Genomic DNA, 23,262 nt, shown 5'->3' with positions numbered 1-23,262 from the left:
TCCCACCTTCTCACAGGGTAAGAGGAAGGTGGGATGTGGTAGCGTAGGTGGGAAGTGCTAGCTCAGGGCATAAGGTGTTAGACTACCGATCAGAAGGTCATGAATCCCAGGTTCACGAAGCTGCAACTGCTGGGCCCCTGAGCAAGGCCCTTAACCCTCAATTACTCAGTTGTATAAACTGGAATAAAAATGTAAGTCACTCTGGATAAGGGTGTCTGCTAAATGGCAGAAATGTAATTGTAGGTAAGTATACAAGATTCTTCTTTCTGTTCTGTGCACCGAGGTGGAGGGATTTACTTCCCCTAGAGGACGGAACAGCTGAGTCACTGGCTTAAAACGATGGGTAAAGATCAACCTCTTCCTTAAACACTTGAACTAGCACTTTTCCTTTGTTATGTGCATGTTTAAAAAAAAAACTAAACAGTTTTAGGTTGATAGTATCCTGTCTGTAACCTAGTCAACCAGTGTTAATGTAGTCATCGACAGAGACAAGCACTTTTGTAGATCCCACTGGGTAAGAGCATCTGCCAAATGCCATAAATGTAAATGTAGAACTAACTTACTTTATGTCCTCTGTGTTGTTCTATGTAGCTCTGTTTTTGTTCTATGTAGCACCAGGGTCCCTGAGAAACGTCTCATTTCACAATGTACTATTTCAGCTATATTTGGTTAAAATGAAAATAAAAGCTTCTTAACTTGACTTGGTTCTGTACCTGTAGCTGCCTGTTGATATTTAAACTGTGGACTACGAACTTTTTTACTGTTAGTAAAGTAAAATGAGTTACTATATGATGGTTGTTTCTTTTAGCAGTAGTAGACTTTGTTTCAAATTGTGACTTCCATAGTGAACTTGTGTTCAGGATAAAGACCACCGATCTACATAATCTAAAACTTAAAAGGACAAGAAAAACACATATAATCATTCACATTCTCTGTAAGGAAATAGAAGGAGTCTCAGTCAGGGGTTTTTCTTCCACAAGACAGAAGACTTTCCATTTTTCCCATTTCTTGGGAAATTGACAGTCTGCATTTATTCACTTCAGCAGAAAAAAGTCAGAGGCAGATGTTTGAGCGACAGTTTATAGCTGATATATAAAGTCATAACAGGAACTAATGTATGTGCCACAACATCAAATGCAACCAAAAAAAAAAAAGATAAAAAGCACAGTGAGTCATTTATTAATAAATTAGAAATTGTAACTCTTGTATTTCAAAATGCATATTTTATGATTGTAAAGTTTCTGTAAAAAAAATAAAAATAAAAAAATAATAAAAAAGTTAGCACAAAAAAAAAAAGTTAGCCATTTAGCACAAAAACATGCTAACAAAGCATTAACGGCAGTAGTTTATAAAGAATAGTGGAATGAGTTTGGTTTAATAAATTCTGAATGTTTTACTTCATTCTTCAGACACAGAAACAACTCACAGAAACAAATATTTTGTCAAATATTTTGACAAAATATTAAATTAAATGGTATGAAGAACCCATCAGTATCTTGGTAATACTCAGAATCACCACAAAATGACAGGGTTCTGTTAGACACAAGCAAAATACCAGCACCAACTTCCCCTACCCTTCCCTCTGAAAGCTTTATATTTGTTACATTCATTAGAGTCTAATCATTAAAAGCAAGTTAGCTATAGTAGAAACTAAATGAAGAAATGCTTGTAGCCCATCAAAAATATAGCTGTTGCTGGTGCACATTAGGGCTTCACAGTCCCCACAGAAAGTTGTTTTATTACACAATAGGGAAATAATCATAAAAAAAAAATCCCTTGGCTTTGCAGTGCTTTGACAGGGAGATCAAGCTTACAGTAGAAGATACAGTAAACAGCAAACCAATCAAATATAAAAACACACACACACTCACAAACTCAAAAGAACAGTCCTTTTTCTGGTGTAGACTCCAGATAATAATACATGAGTTATAAATGATTGGGGACAGATTTCAGCTAATGTTCACAATATCCATCAATATCCATGGTACAGTGTCTTCATCGTCCCTTATTGTCCTCTTTGTCTTGGGGAAGACAGATAAGCTCTAATAACCAACTCCAAATGACATCAGGTCATTTCTCCTAGTTTCTTATCTTTAGCTTGTCCCATTTCACTGCCCTCCCCTTTATGATTTGCTTGTACATACATCAGCAAGCGTTTTGAATTTGGGTCCAAGCGTACTGAGGAAATCCACTGACTCGTCTCCATCGATGACACTACAGCACCCAACAGACCCTGCAGGAGAGCCCACTCCTTCAAACCCATAAGGCTTCAGGATATCGTCAGCATACCTCGCCTCTGCCTCATCGCGAAAGTATGTCAGTTTCTGCCACAAAGAAATGGAGTAGGCGCCAATGAAATGAAATGAAAGCAGACAAGAGCAACACCATTTAGGACAAAGATCTTCTTAAAGCAGCAAAAAAGTTTTAAAGTTAGCAGAGGAGAAAGAATAGGAAATGCAAAACCTACAAGGTTACCTCATGCATCAGGGCATTATAATTAATTAATTTACCTAAAGCAACCCCAGAGCACCATAACAAACAAGCAATAAACAGAGCTAAAGAAGATATATAAATTGTAGTGGTTATCTGTGTGTATTGAAGCGTTTGTGAGATGGAATAAAGTCACCACGTCCACTTACTTTATTGAGATGACTCCCATTTACCTGCCACCCATCCACTGCTGAGAGGGTGGCGTAATTCTTAAAGGAATTGCCATACATGGCTGTGCCATACTGTCCAGAAGAAAAGGTGTTGGTCATGAAGCCCTGAATGTTGTTATGGTACATGTTTTCTCCATAAATATGCTTCTGACCAAAGCCTGCTCCGCCCGAGCTCACTGTGGTCTGATGCTCCATGTAGCCTCCTCCTTTAGAGCTGTCCATTATATCTATCCCACTGGTAGGCAGCAGAATCAGTTCCTCTTTCTGTTCATGGTATGCAATTTTACATTATTAGAATAACATAATATAAAATATTCAAAAACACATCTTTACGCACACTATATGACCAGAGGTTTATAGGCACCTGGCCATAACTGCTTGTTGTAACTGCATGTGCTTGTTGAAAATCCCAATCTAGATTTAATCCCCCTTCCCCACTTGCATTCTTCTGGGAAGGTTTTCCACTAGATGTTGAAGTTTGGCTGTGAGGATTTGTGTTCATTCAGCTATAAGAGCATTAGTGAGATCGGACACTGATGATGAGTGAGAGGAAGTCTGGGGTTCAGTCTGTTCCAGGTCATCCCAAAGGTGTTAAGTGGGGTTGAGGTCAGGGCTCTCAAGTTCTTTAACACCAATTTAGACAAACCATGTCTTGGGGAACCGTGTTTAATGCACAGGTGCATTATCATACCGAAACATGTTTTCACCTCTTAGTTCCACTGAAAGGTGTACAAACTGTACAGCTACAGCATAATATGCATCCTTCGCTATTATGTGCTCCACATTTTGTGGCAAAGGTTTGGGTAAGAAACACAAATGAGTGTGATGGTCAGGTGTCCACTTATTTCTGGCCATATAGTGTATAAATTGTACTGTTAAAGGTTTTCTTATGAATTATGTGAGTAAGCAGTAAAACTCTTGTATCAGGCCCCATTTAGCCCTTTAACCAAACAGTTATAAAATGTTTATCTCCTGCCAGTAGGTTAGAGGCTTAAAATGTGTTCTCACCACTTCCTCCCCAGGAGCTTCTAAATTGGACTTGATTAGCATCCCACCAGAAAAATCATCTTCAGCCATAGCCAGTTTCTCTCCCTTTGTGCTGCACACAAATATGCATAGCAGACCTGTCCAACACAGAAAAGCCATTTATAATTAGCATATTAATAATTAATAATATTATGCCAGTCTTTGCACATTATTTTTAGAATTTCATATATATATATATATATATATATATATATATATATATATATATATATATATATATATATATATATATATATGGGGTATATGATCTTTTGATTCAACCTGAATGTGAACGAATAATCTATAAAAACATAAACATCGATTAGACTTCAGGCATAACACAACACTACAGTTTGCATGTTAAAGTGCCTTGCTTGAGACAATGGGCTCTCACGTGACAGACGAGAAAAGTTTTCAATTATATCCAGCTTTTTCCTGTGGGCACTGCTGTCAAAACAACGATCCCGCGGAAGTAGCAGTGCAGCATTGACTTGCTTGCTTTAATAGCAATAGGTGCTGTTTATGTTGTAATTCACATGTGTTAAAAAAAAAAATAAAACTATAAAGTAAAACTATAAATAAACTACTAGACTAATGCCATTATTACTACTACAAATAATATATATATATATATATATCCTTTTTTTATCCTTAATTTATTGACCTTTCACAGTATTGGGGCTAGTGTTTACAAGAGAGCTTTACGGTGTGACGTGATCAGGCTTTGACTTTTAAGTACACAAACTAATTTCCCACACAAGCAACTTTATTACTGTAAAGGCACTAGTAAGCTCTTGAGTAAGTGATCCACAGCCACTTTTTTAAATTGTCCTATCGTTCCTTAATTAAGGAAGGGACAGGTATGCTGATATCCTCCAAATCTTGCTATGAACGAAACAGAAATTACTCCCATCAATGCGACATGGGGTGTAGGAATAAAATGAATAAAGAAATATAACTGTAAAGCAGAAAAATACATCTAGATTGAAGGTTGTGATGAGCACCTATACAAGAAACTGGCACCAATGTCAATAAAGCATTGTGTTGGAAAGTGCTAAAGTGTTTGTAACCTATGGCACGGGCAGCAATTCATACTTACAGAGTAATGGAAGCAGCAGCAGGCCCAGCAGCATGGCGAGGATTCCCCACACTCCTAGTGCCGTGGACAACTTTTTAGGTGCACACAGTCCATCAGGTGTACAGTCACATAGTCGCACAATCAGAGTTTGCTCTTTCCCAAAACCCTGAAGGTCCTTCACTAGTATTGGGACTTGGTAGATATCGTTGGGCAAGTCCAAAGTTGGCTCCAGCACTACAGAGGTATCTAAAGAACAAAGAGGTGCTGCCTTAGAAAAGCACACATTAAACCATTTTTGGACTGACTTTCATTGTACAGTTTAAATCGGCTTCCCCAAAAAATCTTTCACTACACAAATATTTAACATTAACATTTTTTCTATTATAATTTTGAGATATCTGGAATGAACACAAGAAACCCCTTTAGAGGTCTCCTAGTCCTCTTGACATACCTTTTTGACCCTTTAGCCGCCATGACCCATCATTCGGTTTCACCAGTTCAAATAAAAATGGATAGGAGTATGGCTGCTGGTCAAGATCTGTAGCATTAATGACTACGGAGCTTTGACCAGCACCTTTGTTGCATATGGCCGGGGTTAAATTACTGATAACCGGGGTATTGTCATTCACATCCTCAATGAGGATCATTACCGTACCGGTACCAGACTTCTGACCTAGGAGTGGAGTGGAAAAGGAGTATTCAATACGTTGTGTCATAGCATATCATAAACTATTATGACCAACCTTTTGACTGTTCATGTACAGCTTATAATGGTATTTTGATGAGGGAATTGCTAAAATAGTCAGAACCAACCACACCTTATATTGTTCTTTTTAGCAGTTAATACTGGAACATACAGTCACTGAGCACCTTATTAGAAAAACTCCTACTGCACCTACACATTCATGCCTCTAATCAGCCAATCATGTGTCAGCAACACAGGGCATAAAATCCTGTAAATACAGGCTAGCAGTTTCGGGCAATGTCCATAACTTTGGGGAAACATGTGATCTTTGTGACATGATTGTTGGCACCAGACAGGGCTGGTCTAATTATTTGGGATTTCCATGCATAACAGTCTCTATGGTTTACTCAAAACTGTGCAATAAATTAAAAAGCATGTGTGCTGACAGAAAGATTACAGTAACTCGGATAACCACTATGTATAGTCATGGTGAGTAGAAAAGAGCCTTAACAAGTTTCAAAAATTTTCAGGAACTGCGTGACCCAATTGAATCAAAAGGACCATAATTCCAAAAGAATGTTTCCAACATCATGTGGACACCATGTAAGGCTGGTCAGTTAGCAAAGGGAGGCCCTTCCCAGGATTCTTATCATATTTCCAATAAAGTGCTTTGTGAGTGTATTTCGTAAAAACCTGGGCGGAGCCAAACTCCACAATTGTGGATGGCCTGATTCCTGACATTACACAGAATCTGCAATACAATGTGGTTGCATCAATAATTCTGTAATAGATATACTCACTCTTATCCACTGCTTTGACGGTGATGTTATATGTATTATTAACTACAAGAGGAGATTCTCTGTCGATGGTCATTACTGTCTTCAGCTCGCCAGTGTTGCTCACCACACTGATCCAGGAACCTGGGTCACTCAACTTGTAGTACCTGTCAGAGGAAGAATTTGGGGATTTTTTATGTCCACTTCCTGGACTGCACAATGGTTCATGATATCAATGTGTGAATTCTTGCCAAATGTGCAAGAATGGAAAACATAGAACAGGCACTCAATAAATGACTAAATTACAATATAACTAATAAAAGAAAAAAAACAAATACGTCTTAAGACGTAACACTATATAACTCAAAACACTCTTGGATTGTTTATTTTGCTCCATGCCTGAGTGACACTTCTGTGTTCTAATCTGCACACATGAGCAGTATCAAGAGGAAAAAGCACAATTCAAATGAACAGTGCATATGTGAAAGCACCCTAAGAATCCCATAAGTGCACCACAAAACTACCCTTACGTTATGTCCTTGCTGCTTTTGGTCTCTGGGTCAATGGCTGTGTAAACTCCGATTATAGTCCCGTTGGCTACGTTCTCTTTAACTTTAAGCTGGAGTATAGGTGCAGAGAATTCTGGTCCTTCATCCACATTTTCCACCATGATCTCTACAGGCACTTTCTGCCAGGTGGAGCTGGATCGGTCAAGAGGAGCCTCATTACGTGCCATCACCTCCAGGTTCACTGTCTGCTGTTTCTCATAATCCAGAGGCTGATTACCCGAAAAAAACGGAAGAGATCAAAAAGCAAAATTTAGGACAGAAGACCTATACAACAGAGCATGAATAATAAACATCTTAAACGTTTATGAGTATTTTATGTTTAATTTTTTTCTTTAAGATATACAGTATGCTGTTTTGCTGTTGTTCTAGATATGTTTTGAGTTTTATTTATTAAAACTTGGACACATTAAATAGCTAAAAAAAATTTTTTTAAAAATCTATCAGCTGTTATGCACTCTGATGGAATTCAACATGTATTAGCTTGCTGATATGGAGACAGGGTGTGACTGAGCCTAAGAAACACACAAACATGTCTGACAGGGAAGCATTTCACCAAGCTCTCTCACACCCTGCTTACCAACTGAGTCACAACACCGTAATTCTATTATAATTAATACATTCAGAGCCTTACAAAAGTCACTGCACTGTAGTATACTAGGGTTTCAGGACAAATTACACCAAGAGCAAAGAAACTACACCTTAATCGCATTACTAAGCTGGGATAAGGAAGGATTTCAAACAGGCTCATGTCAAGAACAAACAGTACTATAGAAAAACTATAGAAAAACCTCGGTCACATATAAAGAAATTCTGTTCATAAAAGAAGTTCGGAAAAGTTTCAAAATATTTAAACAGAATGCTAAAATAATTGGATTAAGTTTGTCGTTTGTGATGATAGCCAAGTTCAACCAACAAGTGCCTGCTGAAAGCTGATTGGCTGAAGAAAGCCAAGGTTTTTTGGGTGCCATTTCCTTAAATTCCTTAAATTAGAAATCCAATTCCATATTAATCAACATTACAACAACACTTCCAGCACTATTTCAGTTGAGATCCTGAGAAACAGCTCTGTCTCTTTTGATGACCACACACCAAACTTGGCATGGATTTCATGAACATGGATTTCAGTGTTTGATTCCGTGCAACCAATCATTCATTGGTTACAGATGTTTATGTAAACTAAGCTTTGACATGATAAGCTGTTTTGGCAAGCATTAGAATTGTTTACAAAATTCAACACCCATGTTTTTAAGAATTACTGACATCTGATGCCGTGCTATAGTTCCAGCATTAGGCTGATCATTTTCGTCTCTCATGACTGAGTATATCTTTCGACTAAGATTACTAAGCTTTATTGTTTGTAGGCCATAGAGTTTAGTCTGCATGATCCATTTTAGAGGAGGAGGAGGAGGAGAAAGTGGAGAAGAATGCTAAGTCAAAGCACATATGATCGCCCTTTGCCTTCAGAAATATAGTCCAAGCCTATTATCTGTCCTCTTACCTTTGTGACATAGAGCTGCCCTTCGTTTGTGACTGGATCCGTTTTAATCATGAAGTTGCCATTCTCGTTGCCCTTGGTGATTTCGTACACTGCTCTCCAGTTGGGGGTGTTTATCAAGTCCTTGTCGTTGACAGGGATCTTAGCAACCAACACATCTGCTTTGTTCTCTTGAACACCGCCTTTGTACTATAACACAGTAAATAATACTGTATTAGCCATATATAATATTGTGTAGTAATAATAGTACAGTAGTAGGACTTAATATAGTATTTAGGACATATGTTCTCAGAATTAATCTGGTAGCACAGATAAAAATGAGAAGCCGTGGACTTTGGTGAGTGTATCTTAAAAATAAGGCTGAGTCGTGGCCGTTTAAACAATAGAGTGACCTTTGCTCTACAGAAATCCTTTGTTTTAGCTGGACTTGAGGAAATGACTATTACATGCAAACTGTTATGTTAGATATTTTACACAAATGGCCATTTTAAAATCACAGATACACAATCATTACACAGTAGTATTTAATTTAAAAGCCCATATTGAGGAACACAACTTGTTTGGTCCTAACGGTCCAAAGCATAATATCTAACATGTAAATCCTATTGAAAATGTAAAGAATAATGTTGTTGTGTTATTCTCTAACAAAGCTACAATAAACCACACAAATGTTGAGCGAAAAAAGTTCAATTTGAACGGAAAATAATAAACAAGAAAAGAATACAATTGGGATACAATTAACATAAAAAACCTGACTGCAAAGAACTTACTGTGGTTTGTGTAAATGTGGGTGGATTATCATTGATATCCTTCAGAGACACCCTAACTACCCCTTTGCTGAAAAGACCATTAGATGCTCCACCCATGTCTCTGATCTCTACTCCAAGGAAGTATGTCTCTTGAGCCTGAAGACAAAAATTCACAATTTAATTTAGTTCCTTTATAATGTGCCTCATATGCTGTCATTCAAACAGACCACATGTAGAGAGACATTTTTCTAGAGGTGTCAAAGCACATAATTCATCTAGCTTCGAAATGCGTGTGTATTGAGGTTACTTGTTCATTATTTTTGCAATTATTTCCTTTTTTATTTCTGTTTATATATAATTTTGATTATTCTACTTTAGGATTCGTGTTTTTACACTTCAACCCAGATCTCTCCACAATATCTAAACAACCTTGCACACAAAAGGACGATTGCACACCTAGAACATACATCTGTATATAAGGGGTATTTATACAGTACCTCTCTGTCCAATACGTTAGTAGCGGCAGAGATAACTCCAGTGTAGGGGTCAATACGGAACAGGTGCGTGCCATTTTGTAGAGTGAACTTGATCTTGGTGTGAAGGGTGTTCGGTTCGTCTTTATCTGTTGCATTCACTGTGCCTACAACAGTGTCTTAAGATGGAACATAAAATAAAATTAATTCTTTAACTTGATACAGACCAATATAATATACCAGCTTCATAATCCTAGTTAAGATATTTGAGCATTGCATTCCTTTGTCCAAGATCTTCATGTAAAAAGCTGTCAAAATACACACTAGCTGATAGTGGCTCCTGGTGTCTAAAGGACATGAACTGTTGTCAGCAGTAATGATCACTTTCTTTCAAATTGTAAAAAAAATCAGCTTGATCTTAATGGGTAAAAACAGACAGACTTTGTGAGCTTTTGCAGGTTTTACAACCCTCACTTACTCATGGGACATTGCTCCTCAACAGTATAGTCCATAGGTCCAGAGAACTCTGGAGCATTGTCATTCTCATCCTCTATGATCACAATGATTGGAAGAGGATCATCAGTCTGCTTATTGGTCACGGTGTTGTAGGCATAGGCTGTAAACTGATGGAGAAGACTAAGGTACTTAGAGTACTTCTCTTTAATTTCATTAAAAGGTTAAGACATTTATGAATATGATTGTGTAATATATATATTTATTATTTAAATCATTTAAATCTGACCCAGTTTTGTGTTAAGAACAACTGAAGAAAAATATGGGTTACTTACATTAAACTTAGAGTACTCCTCACGGTCAATAGTTTTGTGGACTTTTAACATGCCAGTGTTTGGGATAACTGAAAACAGACCAACGGGAGAAAGAGTAACACCAGGTCCCTTTATCTCGTAATAAAGTGAGTAATTTACTGAGGTGTCCGATGCAATCTAGCATGAAAAAGAGATTAGAAACATTAGAAATACATCCAAATACAGTACAGAAATATATGAGAAAATAACAAAACACAATGTGATGCTGGATACAGGAAAGACAAAAGAAAAAGTCAGGTTCAACAAAGCTTGAGTGTCCAGCAAAATAATAAGAGAAATGCATTACTTACATTTATTTATACTAGAAAACCATCAGAGTGAAAAAACTGAGAGCCTTACCATCTCCATATTCCTTGGGAAAGGACCCTTCTCATTCTCCTTGACGCTGAAAGGTGGAGGACTCCATCTTCTTTTGGAGCGTTTGAGCACAGCATTTTTAGAGCCCTACAATCATAATCGACAGTGAAAATACTTCCACATTCTATCTGTGTGAGCAAGTGATTAATTAACCCTTTATTAAGAAGCATATTGTGTAATACTGTACATTACCTTGTCTGGAGAGGAGAGGCTGACATCAACAAACCACCTGTTACCACTGAGGTCCTTGACAGTTATCCAGAAATACAAGCCATCCTCTGGTACCTTGGTTGCAAGGACAGTCTGGATGGTGCCATCCATTTCTACTCTGAAAGCTGGGTCACTGGAAGTCAAACGCAGAGGCCCGTCGCCACAACCGTCCAAATTCACTACAGAACGAGCACAGTGTTATAACCAGGAGGTCTTAAAAGATCAACTGAAGCTTGCATTTACTGAATGAAAAAATTAGTTATTTACATTTACGGCATTTAGCAGACACCCTTATCCAGAGTGACTTACAACTGAGCAACTGGTGGTTAAGGGCCTTGCTCAGGGGCCCAGCAGTGGCAGCTTGGTGGACGTGGGGTTCGAACCCATGACCTTCCGATCAGTAGCCCAACACCTTAAACACTGAGCTACCACATCCCACTGAGCTACCACATCCCACTGAGCTACCACAGTTATGTATGGCCAATGAAATGTAGTGTGATGTAAAAGAAAATCGTTTAGAAAACTCTGTACCACGAGAAACAACATCTCCGGGCTCCAGGATCACAGGAACCTGTGCTTGGATATGCTTCTGGACAAACGACTCCACGCTATAACACAACAGCTGAGAAAAAAAAGAGAAAAGCATTGACTCAGGTCAAATTATGTCCTGCATGTTTCTGCTATAAACTGGAGCACAAACTGAACTGTGAAGCATCCAAAAAAGCTTTAGTAGCTTTTGTCTCCCTGATTAAATCAGAATTACTGCTTGTACTAATACTGTGTAAAAATCTATTAGCAAAACCTTAGTGTTTTTTCATGTAAAGAAGTGACTTACATATTTATATGAATGACTGACATGTGATGTGTCAGTGTTTTCATTTTTAAAATCTTTTTAAAGAAACAGAGTGTTGCCTTTTCCCAGCATTATAACCACATGCTAATAGCACATTTTTATCATTTTTTACTATTTACATGGAAGCTTGCATGCAAGCTGGTGTTTCCACACGTTTCCAGTTCACAAATAAACACATTAGTAATTTTCATCTGAACAACTGATAACAAAGAACATCTGAACATCTAACCTAAGAAAAACACACCTCTGTATTTTGTAATAAGAAAACTCACACTCCACCCAAGAAGAAATGTTTTTGTTCTGGTAAGTGAATCAGATTTGTTTCATCATACTAGAAAATTTCAAAATAATGATATATAATTGTTATTACATATTATACACAATAATCATTAAAATAAATTTGATAATCAGAGGCTCTTTTGGGCTCGGCAGCATTATGTAATGGCATCGTATTTTAATAGATTTTGTAATGATGACGGTCAGTTTGTTTTTGAAGTTGATAAATGAGATGAAATCACTGAAATCAAGACGTGGAGTATCACTAAATTCAAAATGTCACTAGATATGGTGAAAATGTCTTCAAGAATGAAGTGTATTATATAAAGTATTATATGAGACCTCTAGTTACATGTCTAATCTGTTGTGCAATGCATTGAAAGCTAAATAAATTCCAGTACTTCATTAAAGAAATGATTGTAATAATAACTAAATTAAAGTGTTTTTTATAAATTCAGTCGTAAACCATCTTTGTTTTTCTAAGTTCCGATTTTTATAAGGTTCTGCTTCTGTAAATGTTTTAATAATATTCAAAACATTTTGGAGGGAAATCGAACATCTATCGACATCCAGATGTTTAAGTGCGTGTATAAAAGCAGACTTTCGACAACATGTAAGCTTCCACACCGTCTAACTATGATAGTTAATTTATCTACTTGGCTGTGCTATAGTCATAAATCTGCAAAAGCGTAACAAAGATAGCAAACAAAGTGACTTTGTGACACTAGAAATTCATTGTTTGTGAATGCCATGTCCAGGAATTTTGTTTCAAAGGTACCGACTGACACAGCTTATATCTTTAGTTATACACCAAAGGCTATGAAACACAAATCAAGTTCTTTTGTATTAAATTGTATGTCAGGGTTATACACTGATTTGATAGGACAATCAGTGTTCCCTGAGCACTGATATTTAGTATAACACAACAAGGTTATTTCACTGTTCGTATCACTCCACTTGTCTGTGTTTGCTAGATTAAATTCCAATTCTGGTAATTGTTTGTCACATTGAAACAGATACTACATTTACTAGTCTGTCAATGCTCAAACAATGCTCAAACCAGTTGTGACCTCTTTGGGAACTATTTTCATGGACAGAAACCAAATAAATATTATTTGGTTATATTGTGTCTGATATATCGGTTGAATGACAATAAAATCGTGTTGAGAGATCGGTTGAATATAAGTGAGACAATGATACTCAATACACTCTCAACAGTATGATGATGCTTAAATATATTCTCGAGCATTATACATTATGGCATTATTATTGGTTCACTTTATTAAAAACTATGAATCACACCTCTTTTTATTTTTCAGTGCAAAGCCACTGTTAGAGCTCAATAAGTACCTGGAACTGGTTCAAAACTGACATCTTAGTAACCAAGCCGACTCTTTCACAACCTTATATTTAAACAATGTTATGTCCTGTGTAGAGCTGCATAATTTGACTCACTGAAAGCACATACTTTCAGACACTGTGTGGATATTAAGCATCATGTACCAGTTTGTATCTGGTTAGGTTCAACGTTATGACTCATCGATCTGATACTGAGTACTATGCTACTGTACCATGACACAAATTACGCAATTGTACACAAGATATAACTTTGTTTAAGTATAAATGAAATATTAAATATAAACAAAGTTATGTCTTGTGTACAATTGTTTAATTTGTGTCATGGCAGCATTATTAATGCCATAGAATATGCAATCTACTACATGATGCTTAATAACCACACAGTTTCTGAAAGTATGTACTTTCAGTTTACTGTAAAATCAGATATAACTGTACCCGAATATCCAACTTGGTTAATTTTTATTTGAAAACACACCAGTCACATTTACAAAACTCGTGCCATTTGTTAAGCCAAAATAACTAACCAGGACCCATTAAAAAAGGGCTTAAATAGGGGTCTGGGTGCAATATTCTCTCTGTAATGTCTGATGAATTTGATCTGCATAATAATACAAAAGACTAACGGATTAAACTAAACACACATTTCTCCTGGTTATTTATTAAACAGTTGAGGGAGTGACCAGATAAACAATCATGATATTTTATTTCATTCAACACGATACTGTGGAATAAAATAACCCCTAACATATCTCAACTCTCTGAAAAGTCAGAATAAACACCTGTAGACACAGATACACAGAAAAACCAGCAGACCTAAAAGATCATTCAGCTTAATAATTAAACCCTGAAAGTTTTAAACCAGCTTTGTTGGGACCTCACACTCTTCCTATGATACATTCCTAAAGTGATCCTACCACCAAGCTAACAAGCTCAAATACTTTCATTTACTCCGTGTGTGTGTGTGTGTGTGTGTGTGTGTGTGTGTGTGTGTGTGTGTGTGTGTGTGTGTGTGTGTGTGTGTGTGTGTGTGTGTGTGTGTGTGTGTGTGTGTGTGTGAACGTATAATACACTCTTATACATGATACTGTGCTTGTTTTTTGAGGTAAACCGGTATAAACAAACAGGTAATTAATTCATCGCCCTCGGGTAGCGTTAACCTAATGGCTAACTTTATTTACAAAGGCTTTTCGACTACTAATAATAACAAAAGAAATAGTTTTTTTCGAAGTAGACTTACCAAAAGAAACAGAACATGACAGAAATCGCAGACCCGGGACATGTTGAACACCGAGTAGTTTCTGTAGACCGGAAAAGAATGGCGCAGTGAGACGAGGTGAAATGTCCTCTCTCTGGGCGGTGAGGAGAGAGTAGTGGAGTGCAGTGGGCGTGGATACTAGCTGTAAAAAGACTCGGGCGTTGGCGCGGTAATACATTAGACTCGTACATGCTGGGTACCCTTTGCATACATAATACACTGGGGATGGTTGTGCACTTTAAATGTGTTTGATTTGTACTGTATATGGCCGAAAGTTTGTCGACGCCTGACCTTTACACTATACTACTATGTGTTCCTTCGCCAAAGGAGCTATTTGTCTATTTGTGTGTGTGTGTGTGTGTGTGTGTGTGTGTGTGTGTGTGTGTGTGTGTGTGTGTGTGTGTGTGTGTGTGTAATATTTATTTGTTAAGTAGTTTATTTTTTGGTCTTTTGTGTTCATTTTTTTATGTTAATTAAAATATGTATACTTTTCTTAGTATTCTTCTAATTGGATTGGTTTAGTACTGTATTTCTTTTCTATTCCATGTGGACCTAGAGGATAAAAGGGGATTCAGTTGTAACAGCCCAGAATGCACCACGGTGGGCCTATGGTTGTTGTTTTTTTTACCAGTTTTGTCAAGCCAGTTTGGCACAAGGAGCAGGAGATGCAAAATTGTTTGTTTGCTTGTAAACCCTTTATTAACGCTCACCAAACACATCATCTGGCTTGGACTCAATCTTTTAACTGCATAAACCACAACCCATGGTGTATCTTGGTGATTATTTGAGTTATTTTGGAGTTAAGTTTGATTCATTTTTTTAATTTCATTTCATTTGACAAATGGTCATTAGAACTATATGCATTGTATGTTGTAGCATTTCAAATTCACTGGAGCACAAACCTGTTCCAGCGTTACACTGTTACTGTATCAGTGCGAGGTTCAAGAAGTGGAAGAATGTGAGTGTCCTGTACAAAATCCTGACCTCAGCCACACTGAACGCATTTGAGCACAAGTGGAATGCTGAATATGTGCAGTTCTTCACGCCCAACATCGGTGCCTGACCTCACTAATGCTCACTGGTGCTTTGGGGTTTTTTTCTGCAAAGAAAAAAACCTGTGGCTACAGGTTTGTTGCACAGAAGCATAAGGGGCGCAAACCTGTTCCAGACGGACACTGCAACGATGCACCGGTGCAAGGTGTGGAAGAACTTTAGTGTCCTACAGAGAACATCAACCCCACTGAACACCTTTGAGATGAACTGGAAAACTGACTATGGGGTCAGTCCTCAATCAATCAATGCCTGAACTCACTAATGCGATGGTGCAGCTTCAGGCTTGTTGATGAAGACTAAGTTCCACTGATTGATTTAGTGACATAAGGTGTGGTTCCTGCTTGTTTGGATTGAAAGCCTGCTGCCAAACTGGCCCATTGTGGGAAAGACTGAAAACCCCGACTCTAGTGGCTGAAAATCCAAAAGCCTTCCTAGAAAAGTGGATGTTATATCTTTATATTTCAAATACAAAGTTCAATAAGGACATATGATCAGGAGTCTTTTTTTGTTGTTGTTGTTTTTAGTTACTAGGCTGTGTGCCTACATGTTTGTGGTTCTGTCTTTGTCTGGGCATACATTTCCACTCATAGTTTAATCAAGATGAATGGTGTGTCTTCAGGGAAAAAGTCAGTGTGGTGAAAAAGCTGGGAGTGTCCAGATTTTATGATACAGTATGCAGATCATAGCAGATCTCTAACTGTGTGTGTCTGGTGAGAGCTGACCTTAGACATAATTAGACTCTGAGTCTTCATTATCATCATCATCATCATCATCATCATCATCATTATCATCACCAATATAGGCCATGATTTTTTAGTATATGTTGAACTTCATTCAGCATTTTGACTGAATTTTGTTCATTTACTGGCTTTTTCCTCAGTATTTTCAGTACTTTCATTCCAGGAACAGAAGGATCAATAGTGCATAAAAAAGCTTCTTATACACTGGAATGCTGTAATAAAGTCTCCAGTATCCTCAACACAAGTAAGGAAAGAGCTGATGGAATCATCATTGGCAAAATAAACAGTTCAAGAAAATATTTATCACATATCAGTGTTTGCCAGAGCAGTGCGTTTTGATATATGATGGCTTTATCACGTTTGGGTAGTGTACTAGAATGGGGCCTGACGGTGAAGCTGTGGAATTTGGCATGTTGCTGTGAGTAACACACCCTTATCCAGAGCTCCTGTATGCCTGGTTAAAGTGTATAAAGGGCAATGGGCTGTAAAGTAGTGTAGACAAACACAAAATCCATTATCTCCAGCTAATCAAGGTTAATTAAATTTGATTTTTTTTTGTATTTGTCCTGCATGTTATCGGATTCCTCCTGTGTACCTACAAAATTCTTTAAAAATATAACACTGATGACTACTTATTAATTATTAAACCCATAACACAACATAATGTACTATATGAACCAGGGGCACCAAATGACATTAAAATACAAGTCTGGGTGTGTCTAGCTGGGCTTCAGGCACACCTGGTTACACCCTAATACAGAATGTCCCATGATTACTACACTGATTCAGGTTGGCATCACTAGGTGACAGTGTGTGTGTCTGCATATGTGGAAAAGTGAGAGTGCGAGAGGAAGTATTGCACAATACAACTTATGTCACACATTTATTATGTTGTTTTTTTTATGATGAAATGTCTTCTCAGATGTTCATGATAATATTTGATGTGATTTATTACTAAGTAAATATAAATAAATGCTGCACTTTTCCTTATAAACCACACAGAGTTGCCATACAAGTTAAAGAAGTATAATAGAGATTTTTTAAGTGAGTTGTTTCATAATAGGCTTTTGCAGTCTGTGGTTTTCTGCTTAAGCAATGATGTGTGCTGGTAATTCTAGAGCCAAAACCTCAACACACTCTCTGTTTACACATGCTCTCTCACAGCCCCCCTTTTGGAGCTCGGGTAACCGTAGTAGCTCGCATCACAGAAAGCGTTAATGCCTCTTTCTGTTCCTCTCTCCTGCTCATTGTGTCCTATGAGTGGACAGGGCACAGAGTCAGAATGGATTCAGATGCAATGTGCGGTTTATTCTCCTACCTCACCTGATCAGCCTGAAAACGAAGGCTTGTGGATAAACTGGTTCTGTTGGTCAAAAGTGCTGAGATAAGGTGTTAAAATACACGTTTAAATAAAACTGTTAACACTGAGATTTCTCCAAAAAAAGCCTCAGCTCAGTTAAGATGTCAGAAACACTGTGCAAAGTCTCAAATTAATCAGTACCAGGATGTGTGGGCTGAATTTTATGGTTTTATGTTTAAATTTAAATACTTAAAATGAAGTATTTAATTAGACCCTCGACGGGAATTATAAATCAAGCCATAATTATGTAAAATGTGATTATATTCATGTTTATCTAAAATTTCTGACTATAACAGGGTCTGAAAAGTCAGGAACCGATGGGAGTAAAATTAAATATACTTTTTTGTGTTACAATATATTCTCTTCATGTTTGCGTGTACGCTCTATCATTTTCTCAGTCGCTGTATCATGTGTTTGTGGATATTGCCCGACACTTGGATCAACGCTGACTTTTCGGATTGTATATAAGAAATGCGATGTAAGCGCACGTCAAACACACATACTTTGCACAATATGTTGCTTAGCACATGAGTTGTAATACATAGTTATGTATGTGTGCATGTGTGTGTGTTTGTCAGGGCAGGAACAGGTGTGAACACAGACAGGTACCCTACAGGTTTATGACAAACACATTATCTGATATTGGTCATCAAATACGATCATGAAAATATTCTCACATTCACAAACACTAAGTAAACATTTTCTATGACTCATACTTTCTGTCATTAGAGTGATGAATCACTGCCAAGCTGTCTCCTGCATTATGAGACAATGACGGTTTGTGTCAGACTGTGATTTTTTAAAAAATGCACCTGGTCTGTTAGTTGTTGTTTTTTTTCAGCATTTTTACTTAAGGTAAGTCTGAACAAAGTAGTCATACAGGGCAAATAAAATCGGAATAATTTAACATAGAATTCATAATTTAAAACGAACTTGAAGGAAAAGGAAATTATAGTCAATGAAGTGATGTACTGTATCGTTTGTATAACCTTTATTTCTACATTTTATCTCGCACCTTCAGAGTCTGGGGTTCACTTCCTGTGCACGTGTGGAGTTTACATGTTCTCCCAGTTTGGTGGGTTTCCTCAGGGTACTCTGGTTTCCTCCCACAGTCTGACGAGATATGTTGTGAGATGACCTTTATAGCATTTCTAAATTGCCCTAGTGTCAGACTGTGTGTAATTGTGCCCTGAGATGGTTCGGCACCCCAACCGGTTTCCCCTGCCTTGGACACCTGGGATAGGTTCGAGGATCCCCACAACCCTGTGTGGGATAAGCAGTACAGAAAATACATTTTACTTTAACATTCAACTCGAATGGCAAATAATTCTGCATGACTTCCCAATTGTTACTGTTGTTTATGGATTGGTTATATTTCAATGTGTTTCCTTGTGTGGTTTTGTTTATTGCAGTGTTTATAGTATTCTTTTGGATTATTTGTGTTATCTGCCTTACTGGTACATTAAGGCCTTTTATTTTATTTTCCCTTTTATTGAATGTAAGATCACTGTGCGGTGTGTTGGTTATCTGTTACTGTATTTACATACATTGTGTTATATAGTTATAAGTTTTACATATAAGGAAACATGCTTTTAACAAATTACTGACATGCTTAAATATTTTAAACCTTTTAAACACATTTGAGCTTTCAGACACAAGAAACATGCAGCAGAACTGTCAATGAACGATATCCATTGATTTAACTTTGGTACACTTTTTAATACTGTACCTTAACTTTTCTTTTTTTTTCTGTGTGAATTCAGGGGACAAAACAGAGAAATTCCTCTCTCTCTCTCTCTCACTTCCTTATCTTCTTCTCAAGTTTCACTCCGTGCTGTTGCTATGGAGAGCTGGGGTTGTTTTGTGTTGAATGGCTGCTGTTAAAGTGGCACACACACACTCACACACTCACACACACATGCACGCACATGCACAGGAAAGGAAAAAGAAGTGGGGGAAAAAAGGAAGGAGGATCTATCTGGATAGAAACAAAAGATTTTGTGTTTTAATGAGAGATCATGTGATTCAATCCTTCAAATGTAAAAGTCTGTATCCAGATTTATATTGTATAATTTATTGTGGTGATTATAACCGGCTAAATGTTTTCAAAATGCCTATTCCTGTTCCCTGTATCAGTTACGAAATGGTCCCTAGTAATACCATACATTCCTAAATCTACTCTCTCACCACTCCTTTAAAAAGTTATATCACAGTTCTGCCCTGCTTCTGGCATTTACTACCTACTATAATCTTTGCCTGACCTTAAATTACCTAGAGCTAGAGAGGGAGAGTGAGAGACCGACTGCAGAGGGAAAGAAGGAGTCAAAAGAAAGTGTTCCATTGTGGGCGTCACTAAAGAGTCCAGAGAGTCAGAAACCAACAGATATTTTGCCCGCATAGATACTTTGAAGCCAATGCATTATTTAACAGCTTCAATACAACACCTAAACAGAGAATCTATTGTCACTCTGATGTAACCGTCTATCTATCTATCTATCTATCTATCTATCTATCTATCTATCTATCTATCTATCTATCTATCTATCTATCTATCTATCTATCTATCTATCTATCTATCTATCTATCTATCTATCTATCTATCTATCTATCTATCTATCTATCTATCTATCTATCTATCTATCTATACTGTTTAAGTTATGTATTTAGCCACTCTTTGTCGGGAACCAATAATGTTTTCTGATCTTGGAAAAATGACACTATGCACCACAAACAATAAAAAAAAAAATCCCTGAATTGCTTGACGTGACTTGCAAAGCTGACTACATGTCATCCAGACAATAAGTGATTATGTGGGAAAAGATTTAAAGCAAAGCTTACTAAAGCAACATGACAGGCATTTAAGTGCCCCAGTGTTCACAGTGAGTCTGGGTGTAACTGAACACAACAGAATGTACTAGAAGAGTTCTAGGGAGATTTCGCTGTTTTAGACATCTTATGTTTTCTAAGGTACACACTAATTAAGCAATGACTATTAAGAGGAACAGGAACGAGTCATAAACAACATAATAAAAGCTAAAGGTCTAGCATTGCCAATTTTCACTTTAAACACAACTTGTTTAGGCAAGTTATTTATCTCTGGTGTTGGCAAATTGTATTTCATGTTAATTTTGGAGACCTGTGTGTAAGCCAGAAACTTACATGATCTGAAGCACCTTTAGTCTATAATACATGAATACATCTGCGTAGTAGGGTACAATAACCATCAAAATGTGAATTGACATGAGACTCTATGCCATTATGCCATTATAGCAACACCCTTGGACACACACCCAGTTGAAAGTCAGCTGCCACACCTACTACCTATTTCTATTTTTCTGTTCTTCCCGTCCGTAATCTGTGAGTCATCGCAACATTCTGAACATGTAAAAGGCATGTCTGTATGCTGACGGCAACGGCAGGCCAGGCCATATTTGTGGCTGTTTACTGCTCCAAGGGAGTTTCCAGATAGACTGGTTTTGTCCGTGCATCTTTGTCTGCTTTGTTTCTTTTACTTGAACTGTCTTTCTTTTCCTGTCCAGAAGCTAACTCTTAGGAACCGATTTATGGAGGATCAACCCTAGTTAACATGCAGCTCTTGTTCACGTTGTAAATTTCGAACCTTATTCTAATGACCGTGTGTTATTCCAACCTTATTCTAAAGACCTTATTCTAATGGCTAATGGCTACATTGGGCAGGGTGAAACAAGTAAATAATATGTGTGATAATATATACAATAACTAATATTGTTTGTGCAATGGAAAAAATAGAGATGGAATGAGAAGGATGGAAGGGAATGCTGAAAGTAAAAATTGTCTGTTTCAGCATGCCTAAAAGGCAAGGCAGGTGAAGTAGGAGCCTTATTTGTGTCTTTCTCTCTTTTCACTACCTTATCTGCTTTTCAGCTTTTCTCACTTCCCAGCCAAATCCCTCCAGCAAGCAGACAACACCTAAATGCAACAAGGCACGCCCTGAGTCGCGCCCTTTTTCTCTCACACTTTGTTTGTCAGAATATCTATTGCACTCTCCCCCCCCCCAACGCACACACCCTTTTTGTCGGTTCAAAATACAATCACAAATATTTTTTTTCTGATGACATGACAATGTGTCATTATAATAATACTTGAGTTTCTGTGTGAACACTGAATTTGTTTTAAGATAAAACTGGTCCTCACAAGGCAGTTAAAAAGTAATGAATTTTTTAAGTATATATTTATATTATATATTATAATTTAATGAGCATTAAGTGTGTGTGTGTCTGAGAGACAGATAGAGTTAGTGGGTAAGTGAGTGCATGTCGGCAAGCTTAAGAGAGCATGTATTGCCTATGGGGGTTTCTGTCCTGAGATTACCTGAAGAGCTTTAAAATAAAAACTCTATAAACATGCTGCACAATCCTGAGGCACCATAAAGTTCGAGACATAGTTACATAGCAACTGTGTACTCGTAAAATTGTCTTTATATATGTAACTACCTTCTTATTATTAGGTTTTCACTACAAAGGTCATTCAGAGGAAAAAAGTCAGTAAATAAACAATATTAAGAACAATTGTAATGTAATTTAATCATTGCATACAGTGTACAAATAATCTTTTAACTACAGTATGTTCTTCCTTATACTGTAAAAGATCTTGCGAAATAAATTTCACTGATTTTATGCATAGATTTCTTTTAAAGTCCCCTGATGAGCTTAAATGAAACCGAAACACTTAAGAAGAAGGAAAAACTGACTGTAACCTGGGTTTATTTATGTACTGTACATGATGCTGTTTTTATACAAGACCAGGTGCTAAGCTACCTGGTGCTGTTTCAGGATACAAACATATGCTCTCCTTATTGCCAGACATTTGTAGGTTAAAATGTTTGCATATGTGTATATGGGTGTGTTCATAACACCTGGCCTGACAAAACCAAACTTTCTTGATATGTATAAGATCAGTTTATAATTTGCTCTGGGACATTCCCTATTATTGATTGTTCCTCATCAAGATTGTGCAAGAATCTTCTAAGAAATAACCCATGGTTGGATTACATGACAGATTTGTGGTTATTCAGCCAGATTCCACATTTGTTTAGTTGTTTGTTTATGGCAATGGTAATCATGGCGATGGTAATCATTTTATGATGTTAACTAAAGTAAAATAGGAAAAAACATATTAATGATCACAATTCAGAGCAGCTGGAAATACTTTATATTATAAATTAATCCTCAAAATAATTTTCTCTTCAATTGATATGTACTGTAACTCTATATAGATACTACTATTTTAAATCAAAATGATAAAATCAGCCACTGTCTCATAGACACCATATCAATTAAATGGCATATGTATCAAATATAGTTGAATTCGTATTATATAGCATAATACATAAAAAGATCTTTGTTCATGGATAAAGACCTTGTTCTGAAAGGGCTTTTATATTTCAGTGAATCTGAGGGCAATGTCAATGGGAAGACCCTTT

At 37.1% G+C, this 23,262-nt stretch overlaps 1 protein-coding gene and 1 long non-coding RNA gene across 2 annotated transcripts; both read right to left on the bottom strand.

Annotated features, from left to right (window-relative positions):
* Nucleotides 1-1,066: 1,066 nt before the first annotated feature.
* Nucleotides 1,067-14,784, bottom strand: dsc2l (desmocollin 2 like). Its single transcript, XM_027179590.2, has 16 exons — nucleotides 14,631-14,784; nucleotides 11,437-11,527; nucleotides 10,888-11,084; nucleotides 10,678-10,782; nucleotides 10,300-10,455; nucleotides 9,990-10,134; nucleotides 9,536-9,690; nucleotides 9,060-9,194; nucleotides 8,293-8,478; nucleotides 6,756-7,003; nucleotides 6,250-6,392; nucleotides 5,216-5,437; nucleotides 4,786-5,010; nucleotides 3,669-3,784; nucleotides 2,640-2,924; nucleotides 1,067-2,324 (listed from the first exon to the last, which is right to left on the bottom strand). The coding sequence occupies exons 1-16, from the start codon at nucleotides 14,670-14,672 to the stop codon at nucleotides 2,124-2,126; spliced, it is 2,652 nt and encodes an 883-aa protein (XP_027035391.1). The 5' UTR covers nucleotides 14,673-14,784; the 3' UTR covers nucleotides 1,067-2,123.
* A 3,996-nt stretch (nucleotides 14,785-18,780) lies between these two features.
* Nucleotides 18,781-21,799, bottom strand: LOC113664026. Its single transcript, XR_003445576.2, has 2 exons — nucleotides 19,531-21,799; nucleotides 18,781-19,064 (listed from the first exon to the last, which is right to left on the bottom strand). It is a non-coding gene; the product is annotated as an uncharacterized LOC113664026 (long non-coding RNA).
* Nucleotides 21,800-23,262: the final 1,463 nt, after the last annotated feature.

This window comes from Tachysurus fulvidraco, chromosome 16, assembly GCF_022655615.1.
Source record: "Tachysurus fulvidraco isolate hzauxx_2018 chromosome 16, HZAU_PFXX_2.0, whole genome shotgun sequence".
In the NCBI taxonomy this organism is placed as follows: Eukaryota; Metazoa; Chordata; class Actinopteri; order Siluriformes; family Bagridae; genus Tachysurus; species Tachysurus fulvidraco.
The sequence above is the reverse complement of the archived record's forward strand: the minus strand, read 5'-3'. Positions and strand labels throughout refer to the sequence as shown.

What these genes read in the sequence shown, in the direction of transcription:
- dsc2l (XM_027179590.2), bottom strand. Translation starts at nt 14,672, where the DNA reads ATGTCCCGGGTCTGCGATTTCTGTCATGTTCTGTTTCTTTTG. An exon ending in GCCTCTCCTCTCCAGACAAG is followed by an intron (nt 10,783 to 10,887) that starts GTAATGTACAGT and finishes TTATGATTGTAG; the next exon opens with GGCTCTAAAAATGCTGTGCT. An exon ending in CTAACGTATTGGACAGAGAG is followed by an intron (nt 9,195 to 9,535) that starts GTACTGTATAAA and finishes TTTTGTCTTCAG; the next exon opens with GCTCAAGAGACATACTTCCT.